At 48.6% G+C, this 13,987-nt stretch overlaps 1 protein-coding gene across 2 annotated transcripts in view; it reads left to right on the forward strand.

Annotated features, from left to right (window-relative positions):
• Positions 1-13,209, forward strand: part of Tenm4 (teneurin transmembrane protein 4) — a 697,438-nt gene extending 684,229 nt beyond the window's left edge. For both annotated transcript variants that reach the window (XM_055623346.1, XM_055623347.1), the window contains 2 exons: positions 5,160-5,302; positions 8,053-13,209. In XM_055623346.1, the coding sequence (XP_055479321.1) occupies positions 5,160-5,302; positions 8,053-8,811 (902 nt within the window). In that variant the 3' untranslated portion in view covers positions 8,812-13,209. The remainder of the gene's footprint in view (positions 1-5,159; positions 5,303-8,052) is intronic.
• The last annotated feature ends 778 nt before the right edge of the window (positions 13,210-13,987 follow it).

A 13,987-nucleotide genomic window follows, 5' to 3' on the forward strand; every position in this document is an offset into this window, starting at 1 on the left:
GCAGAGAACCTAGGTCAGACCCATATGAGGCTCCCTGACCTCAGTGAGCCCGCTGGAGTCCTGATCAGTTGATTCATGGAAGAAATAATTCATGGACCAAATAGAAGCCTAGCAGCGAGGGTGACCTGACATGCAGATTTCATGCCTAGCACAGTTCATGGTGGTTCCCTTTTCTTCACCCTTTGCTTTAAAAAAGAACATCACCTTTCATTCCTCTGAAACCAACTCGAGCATAAAGTATCCTGTGTGTCCTGTAGCTGGAGACACCTCAGGCTTCTGCAGTCCCCCAGAAAGCCACACAGGCAGCGTCTCTATGGGATCCCAGTAAAGCCAGCCAGTTCCTTGTGAGAATTTACACAGAGAAAACCTGGTAATCTTGGGAGTCAATCCGCTTGCCCCCTCTTTTGTGTCTGTTTCTTTCATTCCACCCCCTCCCCGTTTCGGCCACTGAGAATAGAAAGGTGGTTCCCCACCCTCCAGAATTCCTCACTGTCAGAGGAAATGCACACTCCAATCCAGTGTGAGGGGCCAAGAAGAAGGTTTGCACAGATGGCTATTAAATCACAGAAGGCTAGCAACTGGCTCTGCCCACAGGGTTCTAGGAAGCCTTCAAAGAGTAGCTGATCCTGGAGGCTGGCTCCTGAATAGATTTCATCAAGTAGTAGGGGGAAAGGCATTCTGAAAAGTGATGTCAACATTCACAAAACTAGAGAGAGGCCATGTGTCTAGCTCACCGAGTAGCCCCTATGGATGTGCTCCCTCACCCTGAAACTTGATGGCCTCATCTGGATCCTGTTTCTGCTGATAGCAATCGGAGAATCCCCTTCTCCAGGACAAATTCTAGGTTTTACTATTAAGAGGAAGATTCCCAGACATGGACTAGAAGGGAGAACAAGGTAGCACACAGGTGTCATGAAAACATACTTGGGACTTGGGGGTAAATACATCTATTTTGACAGTGTTCCCAGCTTTTACCATGCTCAGCTTGGCTGCTAACACTAGAGAGCCTTGACAGATTAGGATGACATTTCCATTACATCTGTCTGCACAAAACACGCCCCCTGCCTCACCCTCCAGTGAATTTCCTGTGAGACATCCTGGCATGTTACTATAGCTGAAAAAAATATATATATATACTGTAATAGGAAATGTAATTCTCCATAAAAAATTGTCAAAGCTTGCCAAAATATTATTTCCCTCCCCCTCTTCCTCTGTACGCTACCATATGCATATCGTCTCCTTCCAGAATAGCACTGCATGATTAAACACTCTTTGCCAAACACTTGCAGACACCGGCTCCTTTAAGCCTGGCAACAGCCTTGCGAGATCACGACAATTGTCTGCATTCTACAGACGAGGCATGAGAGACTCTGAAGGGCCAGGGGTCTGCACGGAGTCACACAGAACAGCGCTCTCTGATTTCAAAACATTTCCCATGATAATCATGCTGGTCTCCAAGTCCTGCTTTTTAGCACAGCTCTCAGCTCACCAAGGGGCATCTTATGTGTTCAGTATATGTTTCATTTCCCAGACAGTTAAACCCAACAGATATCATATCGGTTACACCTTCTCTGTACCAGACCCACACACAGGGTCCATAGTGAAAGGAGGCTTAGCGTCTGCCTTCATGGAACACAGGCCACTTTCACAAATGTCTTTGACTGTGGTCCACCTTAAGAAAACAAGTTTTGATGGTAGAAGTGTGGCTCACTTGGTAGAGCACTTGTTAGCAGGTGTGACTCCATGCCCAGTACCAAAAAATAAAAAGTAGGTGTGGCATTGGATTCCTGTAACCCCAGGATTCCAGAGGCATAGGCTGGAAGATCAGAAGTTCAAGGTCATCCTTGACTACACAGCCTGAACACGGAAAGACCTACCTCACAAAAGGAAAAAAAAAAAAAGATCTTTAAAGATCTTTATAAACACTATGGAACACTAAAACCAAAGGTTTGCAAAGCTGTCCTTAAGTTTGGTGTCTATTTATTTTCTAGTCTAGCATATTCCACTTTGATAAAAATACTGGCCGTGAACCCAAAATTGATTTTACCTACATAGTGGATCCTGTGGCTTATGAAAAGAACAGATATTTATTGTCTAAACAGTCAAGCTTTCAGAACATCAAAAACGATTTGCAGTGGCTAATATGAAACTAAGATTCTACAGCTTTTCACAGCACCTTACCTCTTACCTTCCCTGTTGGCTAAGTGTATCCTCACTCACATCCCGAAACAACAACAAAGAAAGCTTATGTTTTCCAAACACACCTTCAAAGGTCCCGAGGGATAGTCCAGTTAGGTAGGCATGGGTCATGAGACAGTTACCTGGAGCAGTTATCAGGGTTGAGGAGGGCAGAATGCACTGACTGGCTTTTCCTGGATCACGTGATCCAACAGAGAAAGACGGCAGAATTGGATCACGGGAAGGTGACCCCAAAATGTCCACTTCGAATATATCACACACTTCCTTGTGCTAAGTCTTTGCCTGAGACACGTGAGGTGAGGGAACACCAACACAGACAGCGAAGTTCCCGGCTGGTAAAGTAACCCTTCCACAAAGACATTGGGAGGCCATGTTTAGAACTCTTCCGGTGTCGGACGGACTTCAAAATGCTTAGCTTTTTTTTTTTTTTTTTATTCAAATACATTCTGTGAAGAACAAAGCCATGTACATGTGAAAGGGATTCAAATCACTTGAGTTTTATTCCCCCTTCCCCGCAGCAGTGACTTCTGGGACTGACAGGTGACCGGGAGCTTTTCACCAGGAAGGAAACACCTGCCCCTGAGGTTGTACGAGTGCCATTCCCAGTTCTTCAGAAAAGCCCCGGAGGAAAGCTAGCGAATAGATAGATCTCTTCTGCCTTTTTCCTGAAAGGCATGATAGCAAAGCTTCCCATCTTCTACCACTCATAATTAAAACCCCGCCCTCTTCTGCCCCCCCCCCCCCCCCCCCCCCCCCGCTTTCCCGGGAATGTAAGCTATTCCGTTTCTGTGGGGTGTTCACTTTGTGTGTCCTGTTTGTTTTAATGTCCTGAAGATCTGTTTGCTGGGAATCATAGAATGGGAGAGTCCTGGTAACTCAATGAGGAAAGGGCCATGGAGCAAAGTCATTCAAGACCCCTGTTATAAATAAGGAAATGGGGTCTTGGGATAGACAAAGACAGAAAAGCTTCTGTGAGCCAGTATCTGATATTCAACCCAGCATTTTAGGCACACGCTTGGAACAGCTCCTGTTATACAGTAACTGCCTCCAAATATTATCCTTATTCTTCTCCAAGACTTAGTTAAAACCATTCCTATTGCCAGTGTGCAAACAAGGGAACTCTCAGAGACGTTCAGCAAACTCTCCAAGTTCAGCTTGTGTGCCGGAGGAGCCAGACATGTGGGTTTGTGGGGTCGCAATTGCCACACGTTTTCCTTTCAATTAGCTTCACAGCAAAGCTGATGTGAGAAGTTAAGCCTGACCAAACAAAATGACAAAGACAAGTAAGGAGAGGCGCTTAGATGGAAGAGATACATGGGTCACACAGTGGCAAGAACATACTTTTTGACCCCCACAGGTCCTCCCATACAGGGGATCACTTCCTCCTTGGCCTGGGTCATCAGCAGGATTTCCCAACAGAGATGTGTTTCCATTGAAAAGAAACAAATGGCACCTGGCTCTGAGGCCCTGTACACCCTCTCCTCATCCCTACCCCAACCCCCACCACCAAGACTTCCGTTCAGCTGCCCCTTCCCAAAGAAGGCTGAGCCACTTTGTAACACAGACTAGCAGTCTCCAAGGCCCAAATCACCTCCCTCCTGCCACACCAGCCTCTGTCCTTCCTGGTTCTCCCTCAGCCTTCATGAACTGCTCTCTGCTTACCTGAACACTCCCTCACTGACCTCTCCATGGTGCCTTACCTGTGCAGCCATCGTTGCCTGGAGCGCCACCTTCATCTCCAAGGCTGCCAAACAAATAATGGCTTTCTCCTTGTCTAGCTTCCATGCCATGCCTTGTCCGTGTTTGATTCTTATCATACTTAAAAGATATCTGGGCGCAGGTCTCGTCTACCTTTGGGGTCACGGTGTTCAAGGGGAGGTTCTGTGATGACCCTGTACCTACCAGCATAATTGGTCTGTCACATGGGCTGAGTGACTGAGGGTCCGTCCCAACCCGCATTCAAGGTCATGCTTTGTTTTTTTGTTGTTTTTTTTTTTAATTTGGTTGGTTAGTTGGATAGTTTGTTTGTTGTTGTCATCCTTGTTTTTGCTTTGCTTTCTTTTGAGATAGATTTCATGTAGCCCAGGTTAGCCACAAACTTACTATCTAGCCAAGGATAGCCTTCAACTTCTGTTCCTCCTACCCCTACCTCCTGGCTGCTGGAATGACAGGCATCAATTTACATAGTTCTGGAGACTGAATCCAGGACTTCATGCAGGCTAGGCAAGCACTCTACCAGCGGAACTAAATCCCATCCCTGGATCATGGATTTCTTATTCCATTCTTCAGTGAGCCAAATGCTCACCAGAAAAAACAAAAAACAAACAAACAAACAAACAAAAAAACTTATCTATAGCTTGAAAATCCAAGGAATGTGATTAGTAAGCTTAGAGACTAGCAGGCTAAGGCAGTGGGAGGTCAGGTAACTTCCTTGTGCTGTCTGAAGTAACACAGTAGCAAGCAGGAAATCGCCTTGATCTTCTGTACTAGCCAGCGCCATGCCTAGAGGCACTTTGGCCCAGAGGCTGTACTGGCTACAAAGAAGGTGAGTAGAGGAGGGGCGGTTTGTTTCTTAAGTGAATTTTTCTCTTTGTGAGTCAGCAGGTAAAATCCTTCCTTGGGTTTGACCGACCTTTGCAAGTGTTTCCTATTGATGCTGGGGATGGGGATGGCCTGAGCGAGCTTCATCCTTCTACAGCTGCCTCTCGGCAGCCAAGGGCGAGAGCAGATGAGGGTGAGAGACATGGAGATGCCTGGAGGTCTAGGTTCCACCTCTCTCGGATCTACCCCTTGGAGGAGGATTCTGGACATATTCCTGGCAAGGGATCGCTGGAGCCCAGAAGCACGTTTGGCTTTTCCAGCATGTGTAGCAGCCAGCCCTGTCACAATCACTTTCCACTTGTGGCCTCTGGTCAGAGATCCACTTACTCCCCAGGCATATTTCTCTTTTCTCCCCTCAGATGTCAACAGCTGGCTACTCACCTTTGGATTCCAGCTGCACAACGTGATACCTGGCTATCCCAAACCAGACACAGATGCCATGGAACCCTCCTACGAGCTTGTGCACACACAGATGAAAACCCAGGAATGGGACAACAGCAAGGTAACTCCGCATGACAGCCACATCTCAGGCCATTTTTACATTAAGCCCCACCAGCCATGCAGGAAGATTCAGGCCAGTGAGGGAAGCTGAGGCAGCGCTTTAGTTCCTGCCAGACAGCTCTCAACAGCGAACTAAGGCTAGGCAGCCCTTGGGTCCCAACTGTAGCAGCACATGGTGGCTGACAGGCTGCATGGAGAAGTTTGTAATCCACCAGGTTCAGAGAGAGAGAGAGAAAAAGTTGCTATACAGGCAAAAGTGCTAGGATAGGAGTGTTCTGAATACAGATGGAATGTTTTTGGAGCCCCTGATACACTTGCCTGCCATTGAGTGACATTCCACTTACGTTAGCTCGCAAATACACCATGCATGCTGTTATTCTTCTCATTGTACAGGTGTAATGCATGAGACAATTCACACCCACATTTGTCCATTTGTGTCATCTGGCCGAGTATGACTAGGAGGGCTAAAAGAAAGAGAAAAAGTTACTTTCTCTTATCTTCCTTTTATGAGCAAATTTCAAAGACTGGGAATTGCGTGCCTGGAAAGAGCTTTTACACCAGTCTCATCCCACCCACTAATCACTTTCGGCATTGCTCATCCCAACCTCAGCCTCCGTTCATGAGTTCTGTACTGGGAACAGATTCTGTGTCCAGCCCTGCACTGTGGCCCATGGAAGGCAAGGGTGGATCAGCAGAAACGAAGCCTTCTGGGGGATGCCAGCCCAGGGACAGTGAGCTGTGGGGAGAAGCGGCAATGCCACGTGGCATGACCCTGTCCTTGGACACTTTCCTGCCCTCCTTTCTTCTCTTCTTCCTCCTTCTGCTCCCTGCCCCCCCACACACCTTTTTACCCGGATGCCAGGATCTGAACTGAGGTCCTCATGCTTGTGGGGTGAGCACTTTATGAACCGAACCAGTTCCCCAGTACCAGTCTTGTTCCAGACTAATTCCTTTAGGCTCATCTTAACCATCTCCTCCCAGACCTGAGGACGAGTCTGCTCAGGTGGTCTGCCCTGTTCAACTTTGGTGTTCTTTCTTATTCCTTTACCAGATGCTGAATCCCAACAGGCTACGCTGAATGTCTCAATTAGTGCCCAGCATACACGCTAGCACATTGTAGGTGCTTCAGTGACTCACTGACTGAACCATGAAATACCCCATTTCATAAACTAGGAGGTTAGGCTCAGAGAAACGTGCCCAAGGGAGTTCAACTGAGGAATGACAGAAGGTGACATGAACCTGAGTCTGCCTGGCTGAAGAGCCTGTCCTCTTTCTGCCCTAGCCTGTCCCAGACCCTACTACCCTAGCCCCTGGTCCAGATGTCCCAGCATTTGCTGTCCCCAAAGCTGATTCCAGCCGCACAGCACTTCCTCCCCTGCCAGGCCTCTTCTGTGCTCCCCAGAGTCCCTGTCTCTGGCTGCCTGTTTGCCAACCTCGCCTGTCAATGAATTATTGATTTCTGCCCTTGGCAAGCATTGGAGATCTTTGTTGTTGAGCACTCCAGCTTTTGTGAAACTCTAGGAAATAATTGTTCACAGACAGGGTTCTATTAATTATAAAGAGGACTTAATTTCAGTGTGAAGCTGATGGGTCTGTTTCTAAAACCTGTGCCCTGGGTTGCTGATAAAGCCCTGAAGCCCTGAAGCCCTGAGCACAGCTTCGCTGAGCCCCTTGAGAATGGGAGGGGCAGACTGACGGTAGACCAAGCCAACAGGGTCCAACCTGACCCCACAGCAGCCAAATCGGGGATACTCGAGGATGCCTAGAGAGGCACTGTGGGGCAGAGACCCTCGTGAAAAGCTTGGATAATGGGAGTGCAGATGAGTAGGACAAGTGAGAGGCTCGAGACAACCATGGCTTTCCTGACGCCATGCATTTCTTGCCATTTCTCCCCTAAAACACCCTCCTTATCCTTTAAGTCCTAACTCGGGCTTGATTAGGAACTCCACCTTCTCCTCTTTTCCGCCCTTAGGTTGAGCGGCCTCTGAGCCTTGTTTGCATCTCACTTCTGCAGCTGTCCTTGACACTGGCCTCTAGAGTCAGACAGTCCTGGGTTTTAATGCTAGTGTGGACTGAGCGGTAGGACTGTAGGCCAGTGATGAGCTGTGTCAGCCTTAGTTCCCTTAGAAGTGAACTTGAAGCTGAGTGTGGTGGCACACACCTGTAATCCCAGCAGAGGCAGAGGCGGCAGGTGCGTCTCTGTGAGTTTGAGGCCAGCCTGGTCTACATAGTGAATTCCAGGTCAGTCAGGGAGATTGTCTTTAAAAACAAACAAACAAACAAACAAAAAAAAAAAAAAAAAAACAAAGGGAACTGAAAAAATAACAGTATCTACTATAGGACTCAAACAAGGTGTTAAAGGGTGATTCTTGAAGATCAAGAAACGTAACTATGTCTCTTAGCAATTATGTATTTTAGACCACCAGTTATTATGTCTGGATGCAACACTGTTGTCTTGTCTGTCCGTGACCGTGAAGCAATGAGTTCTTTGAGGGCAAAAATGATGCCCAGTTCATTCTGTATTTCCATTGCTCAGAAGAGGGCCTGACCAGAGCGGCTACTCCCTGAACTGGCCCTGACTAGCAGGGTGTGGAGATGAATGTATGAAGGATGGCTGGGCGAGCTGACGGTCGGCGCCACGGAGACAGATGCAAGAAGCTAATAAATACCTGTAGTTTTGACCTCACTGTTTGACCTGCTTCCTTTGTCTTCCTCTCTGCCTCTCTCTTTCTCATGCTCCTCCCCCATCAGTCTATCCTCGGGGTACAGTGTGAAGTCCAGAAGCAACTGAAGGCCTTTGTTACCTTAGAGCGCTTTGACCAGCTTTATGGCTCCACCGTCAGCAGCTGCCAACAGGCCCCAGAGACAAAGAAGTTTGCCTCCAGTGGCTCCATCTTTGGCAAGGGGGTCAAGTTTGCCTTGAAAGATGGTCGAGTGACCACTGACATCATCAGTGTGGCCAACGAGGATGGGCGGAGGATTGCGGCCATCTTGAACAATGCCCACTATCTAGAGAACCTTCACTTCACCATTGATGGGGTGGATACCCACTACTTTGTGAAGCCAGGACCTTCGGAAGGTGACCTGGCCACCCTGGGCCTCAGTGGGGGGCGGCGGACCCTGGAGAATGGGGTCAACGTCACTGTGTCCCAGATCAACGCCGTGCTCAGCGGCAGGACTAGACGGTATACTGACATCCAGCTGCAGTACAGGGCGCTGTGCCTGAACACCCGCTACGGGACCACGGCGGACGAGGAGAAGGCACGGGTTCTGGAGCTGGCCAGGCAGAGGGCTGTGCGCCAGGCTTGGGCCCGAGAGCAGCAGAGACTGAGGGAAGGGGAGGAAGGCCTGAGGGCCTGGACAGAGGGGGAGAAGCAGCAGGTGCTGAACACAGGGCGGGTGCAAGGCTATGACGGCTTTTTTGTGACTTCCGTCGAGCAGTACCCGGAACTGTCAGACAGCGCCAACAACATCCACTTCATGAGACAGAGCGAGATGGGCCGAAGGTGACAGAAAGGGCCAAGGCCTGGACTTCTTGCCAAAGACAGCTACTCTTCTGTGGCCGTATACCTGACTGTGTTGTACTTAAAAAAACAAAAACAAAAACTTTTTGTAACAAGTGCAGAAAAAAAAAAAAAAACATATTTGTTGCATTGTTAATTCATGCAACATCCTTTTTTTTTTTTTTTTTTTTAAAGAAAAGAAAAACACAAATTTGGCCTTCATACATTTTTTGCAAAGAATGAAAGGTTTTCTTTTGTTTTGTTTTGGTTTTTTTCTGTAATGTGATCACAATGCTAACTTTATTGTCTTTTGTTCCCTTTTTTCCTTGAGGAATTTTCCCTGTTGTTTGGGGTACATTTCTCCTCTCTTTGGGGTACACATCTCCCTGGGCGTGTCCTCATCCATTCCTAGGTACCAGTGTGATGTGAGACATGAGTGTCTGTGCTAACTTGTCTCATGTGTAACCCTTTCTTCTTTGACTGGGGTTGGGCAGGAGTGAGGGCTGCAGGGAGTAATGGGCCTTGTGGGACCTTTCAAGCTTTGGTTAGGATCCCACAAAAAGTGGTCGGTTTCTCTTCACCGTGTGTTGTGCCTCCTGAGGACCTACATCATGCTCCAGAAGAGTCCATGATGTTCAGCACCTTTTCAAGCCACCAAAACTCCTGTCCAAGCTTTATATTTTGATGCTAAATGAACCCCACCCCTCTCCCTTTTGCAAATCTCTAGTGTAGTTGTCAGTGCCACGCCCATCCCCATAATGAAATAGAGGAAGTATCTCCCGGGCCCTTTCCCCAGTCTGGTGACATAACATCCTGGGGCTATGAGCCCCATCCTTTCCAAGAGGTGAAAGCACCCAGGATGTCTGTGAGTTGTTGATCCTCCTTGGTGTCCCTCTCTCATCTCCTCCCCTCTCCCAAAGTCAGACTTGAGAACCAGCACTGCACACCCAGCCCTGAATGTCCAGGGAAGGCAAGGAACCCCTGTCCCCGTGATTTTAGGTTAGCTTCCCTCCAGCTCTCAGCTGCCACCACTGAGAATCAGGAGTGTGGCAAGAGATGCATGATGGCTTTTGATCCTGGAAAGATGCATAAGAAACAAGTCAGCCAAAGAAAGGAGTCAGCCAAGGCATGATCCGAGAACCCTAACCAGCAACTCAAGTTGCCTCTGCCTCCCCTGTATACACAGGCTATTCCCAGAGGCTCTGGCGTCCCAGAGCTTGAGTTTTCAGGAAATCCTGTCTGTGGGATTCTTCGCTAGAGGACCCCAGGCAGGACTGTTTCTGTTTTTTGTTTTGTTTTTAAATATGAAGAAAGAGCTCATTTGGTTAGGCCTATGTCATACAACCCGCTGGGATCAGGGACGGCGGTGCCGGAGGCTAGTGCCCACGGATTCAGAAGGCCAGGTTAGCACTGAAGACCTGTACACGTCATCCGAAGTGCGGAGGGCACAGGAGTGTCACAGCAAGAGCTGGGAGCGCACTGGAGGGTTCCTTTCCTGGTTTGTCTGCCTAGATACCATTGTCATTAGCACTCACTGGAGGCTCTGGGAGACAGGGGGGGGAGCCAAATGCTTCCTTTTGAGCTGGGCTTCTTAGAAAATGGGACTTTTATGGGTTACATTTACATTAAGTGTGGAAAATGAATTCTGAGTCTAAGCTATTCCCCGTGGAAACCTTGTTGGACTGATAAAGCTCATGGCACCTTTATAGCCTTACAGAGTCTTCAGAATATGACATGAGTTAATGAAACCAAGAAGGTCTCTTACCGCATGAAAATCGGAGCAGTGTGTAGTCTGGGTTCTGCCTGGCAGAGGGAGGTGTCCAAAGCTTGTTGGGGAGGGGAGATCCTGCCTTACATTGTCCCACTGGGATTAGAGGATGTGTTTCGCTAAGTGCTCTTCCTGATTCCAAAAAAAAAAAAAAAATAGCCACACTGCTGCAACAGTGTGCCGTGGCCTGCTGTATCCATGGCTTGCTCATTGCCTGTGGGTCAGAGCTGTGCTGGGTCAGATTTGATGCTCCCTCAGGCCCACTACACCCAGCATGAGCTGGGAATGGGCACTCCCTTCTGGCATGATCATTCTTGGAAGGGATAGAAAAAGAGTTTGACATGAACAACAGAGGTCTTTTTGTATCCAAAAGAATTATACCCCTCAAAATGTACTTTTGCTGTAAGGGTCCTTTGGGAAGAGTTGTCCTGTGAGCTGACATAGTTGATCTGTCCCATACTGGCTGCCCGACTGACCTTGGCTGAGATCTGCTGGGGACATTTACTTGTGAGACGGAGACAACACGTGACCCAAGAGAACCATCCATCTCCTTGTAGCTGCCCAGGCTGTGTCTTCCTACTCCACCATCTTCTTCCCTCAAAGAATAGGTAGATTTCTATAGGGATCAGGAAACACAATGAATTAATGGGGTATTCTTTTTTTTTTTTTTTTTTAATAAGTGATCCTGTATTTTTCCTGGGCTCCATCCCAGAAAGAGTACATTGCTTCTACAGGGGAAACATGGAAGCACCCCTGAGCTGGACAGGCGCTCAGCTGTAGGCTAAACAGTGCTTTGTGCCTCCCTTTGATGCTGTCCTCTCTGAACTTTGGTCTTGGCCCCTTTGAGTTGGATCCTACCTCCCAGGTGGGTGTGGAGGTGCAAGCCACAGCTCCTTTAGCCTTGAATACTAAATGCCATCAGGGACAACACCTGTCCTTTGAACACTAGCTACATCTAGCCACTTGAGAGAGTGGCCAGGTCTTCCTCGCTGGTGGAAGTCTGTGAGTCTGATGGGAGTTAGCCTCTGAACCTCTAAGGTTTCTTTTTGAGTGGTTTCCACCTTCTCTACTCTCCACAACTGCCAACCAGTCCCTCAGCCTCAGCCACTCCTCCATGACCTTAATTCCCAATTTTGTCTTTTATACCCTAACCATTCCCATTGCCATCTTCCAGACAGGTATCAAGAGAGGGTACAGTGGGGATATTGGCTCCACGGTAAACCACACCTTAGCCTCTGACAGCTGGCTTAGAATCGCTGCTGGAGAGTTAGCCAAGGTCCATACCAGTGCCTGACTCTACTGAGGGATGCGAGGTTCGAAAGAAATCCTAGGTAGTTAATGGGAGACCAAGGCTGGACAAGCGCCTGCAGATATCAGGGACGGGAACAGATGGCGAGCAGATGGTGGAGAGACAGAGTTGCTGAGTAAAATGGGTGTGGCTTTCTAGGCACAGAGCAAGGGAAGAAGAAAGGGCCTTTCAGCTTGACTTTACATTATTGCCTCTATAGACGAGGTTTCTGTTGTGACATCTTGGAACACAGCCCTTGCCTTTCTGGTGGCCACGTGGAGAGAGAAATGACACTGGGATTTGCACCCAGGGAGATGTGCTTGCTGGCTTCCAGCAGAGGGCTGGGGTTTGGGGTTTAATCATCCATTACACAAAGATGAAAATGTTCTCCGTTTCTCACAACAGCTACCTAGCCCAAGGGGTTACTCCTAATCCTGGGGTTGGGAAGGCTTACCTCCCCATAGGGTCCCAGAAAGCCCCAGTCTCTCCTTTCTCCTGGGCTCTTCATCAGGACCAAAAGCCCTCCCTCCATGCGACACACGCTGTCCCCAGCGAGGTCAAAACCATTGTGGGAACGGAAGGAAGTGAAAAGCAGGACTCTGTAGTTCAAGGCCTTTTTATTTAGCCTTCCCAAAACAGCAAACTCATTTTAAAGACTCATTGCTCAGGTGACAGAAACTTTATCCTCTCCAACCTTTCATTCTCAAAAAAAAACCAGCCTTGTGTACTTGACTGCCCTGAACAGTGGTGCGCTCTGAGGTTTCACGGTGTTGTGGAAGATCAAAGGGGGGGAGACATGGGGGGGGCCCTGTGTTGTGTTTCTTACCCTCTGGGGAATGCCAAAGGCATGAGACTGGGCTACTTCCTGGTCCCTAAGGAGAAAGATGTGATTGAGTCTACGGACAGATAGTTTCAGGGATGACTGCCCATGAGCAGGCCCGGCTGTCCCGGCAGAGGCTAAGCCACAGATGCCTGGTGGTCCCCAGCAGCTCTGACCCACTCAGCGCCAGAACCCCACTGTTCTAAATGTGCCCGTCGTTCTGAGGACTTCTGAACCCACAGCTCTGGCAAAGGACGATTCTGAGCTGCCTCTGGATGAGCAACACTGGAGACTCTGGCCTTACCATGTGGAAATCGTTTTCCTGAAGTCTGGAACTAATTTTGAGAAGTTTTTTTCTCAACACTTTTGTGTTTCTAACACTGTATTCTTGACTGTGTAAATACCAACAAGGCTGTAAATAAACGCAGATGTAGATACCTTCTAGAAAAACAAGGGGGGAAAAAGCATAAAAACAAAACCAGAAGTGGTCCCGTGTAGCCTTCGTTGACAAATAAAAGACTATTTTGTGTTTAAAGGTGTGCAGTGGCCTTTGTTGGGAGAGAGTGGCAGTTTCCAGAAGGGCTGGAGGAAGACAACTCCCCCCTTAGCCCCAGAGTCCCTTGCAGGTCTGTCATGGGCAGAGATGTCCAGAGGTCACAGAACACCTGAGGCCTCACTTCACTAGGAGATGAGTGAATGCAGAGGCAGCTCTCACCTCTGCCAGTACCAGACTGCCTCCACGCCATGTCCTATCCTGGTTCCTATGCTCACCATCCTGTGAGACAGATTCTGAAGGGCAGGAACGCCTGGCTCCATCCGTCACTAGAGGCAGGATTTGCCACAGGATTACTGCACCTCGCAAACAAACAGGTGCATGTTCAACCGAGTCGTAATTATAGTCACGTGATACAACTTAGGGAGGAAGGAAGGAAACTCGAGTGTGGAGTTTTCCCGCTGCGTTCTTTTCTTTTCAGCCTAATGTAGTTCTAATCCCAGTGCGTAGGTACGGGACTTCTCTCTTTTAATCTCCCATTTAAACTGTGAGCTCTCAGAGTCAGGGATGAAAGCTGGCAGTTTAGAGGAGGCTGTTTACTTGGCCCTGGTCCCAGGTGTACATGTCAAACTTTATGAAAACTCCAATAACTGTCTTTCTAGGCCAGGAATGTCATAGGCCACTCTTGTTGGCCCACACCAAGCTCCGGGGAAAGGAGCTTCAAGCTACAGCTTCCTTCTCCCACCCGGGCCAGGCGGAGACTTCACTGCAGAGGTGGCAGGCAGCGTCGGCAAAGAAAGCCTTCCATGTGAGT

The sequence above is a fragment of the Psammomys obesus genome, unplaced genomic scaffold (assembly GCF_907164565.1).
Source record: "Psammomys obesus unplaced genomic scaffold, mPsaObe1.curated_primary_1811, whole genome shotgun sequence".
In the NCBI taxonomy this organism is placed as follows: domain Eukaryota; kingdom Metazoa; phylum Chordata; class Mammalia; order Rodentia; family Muridae; genus Psammomys; species Psammomys obesus.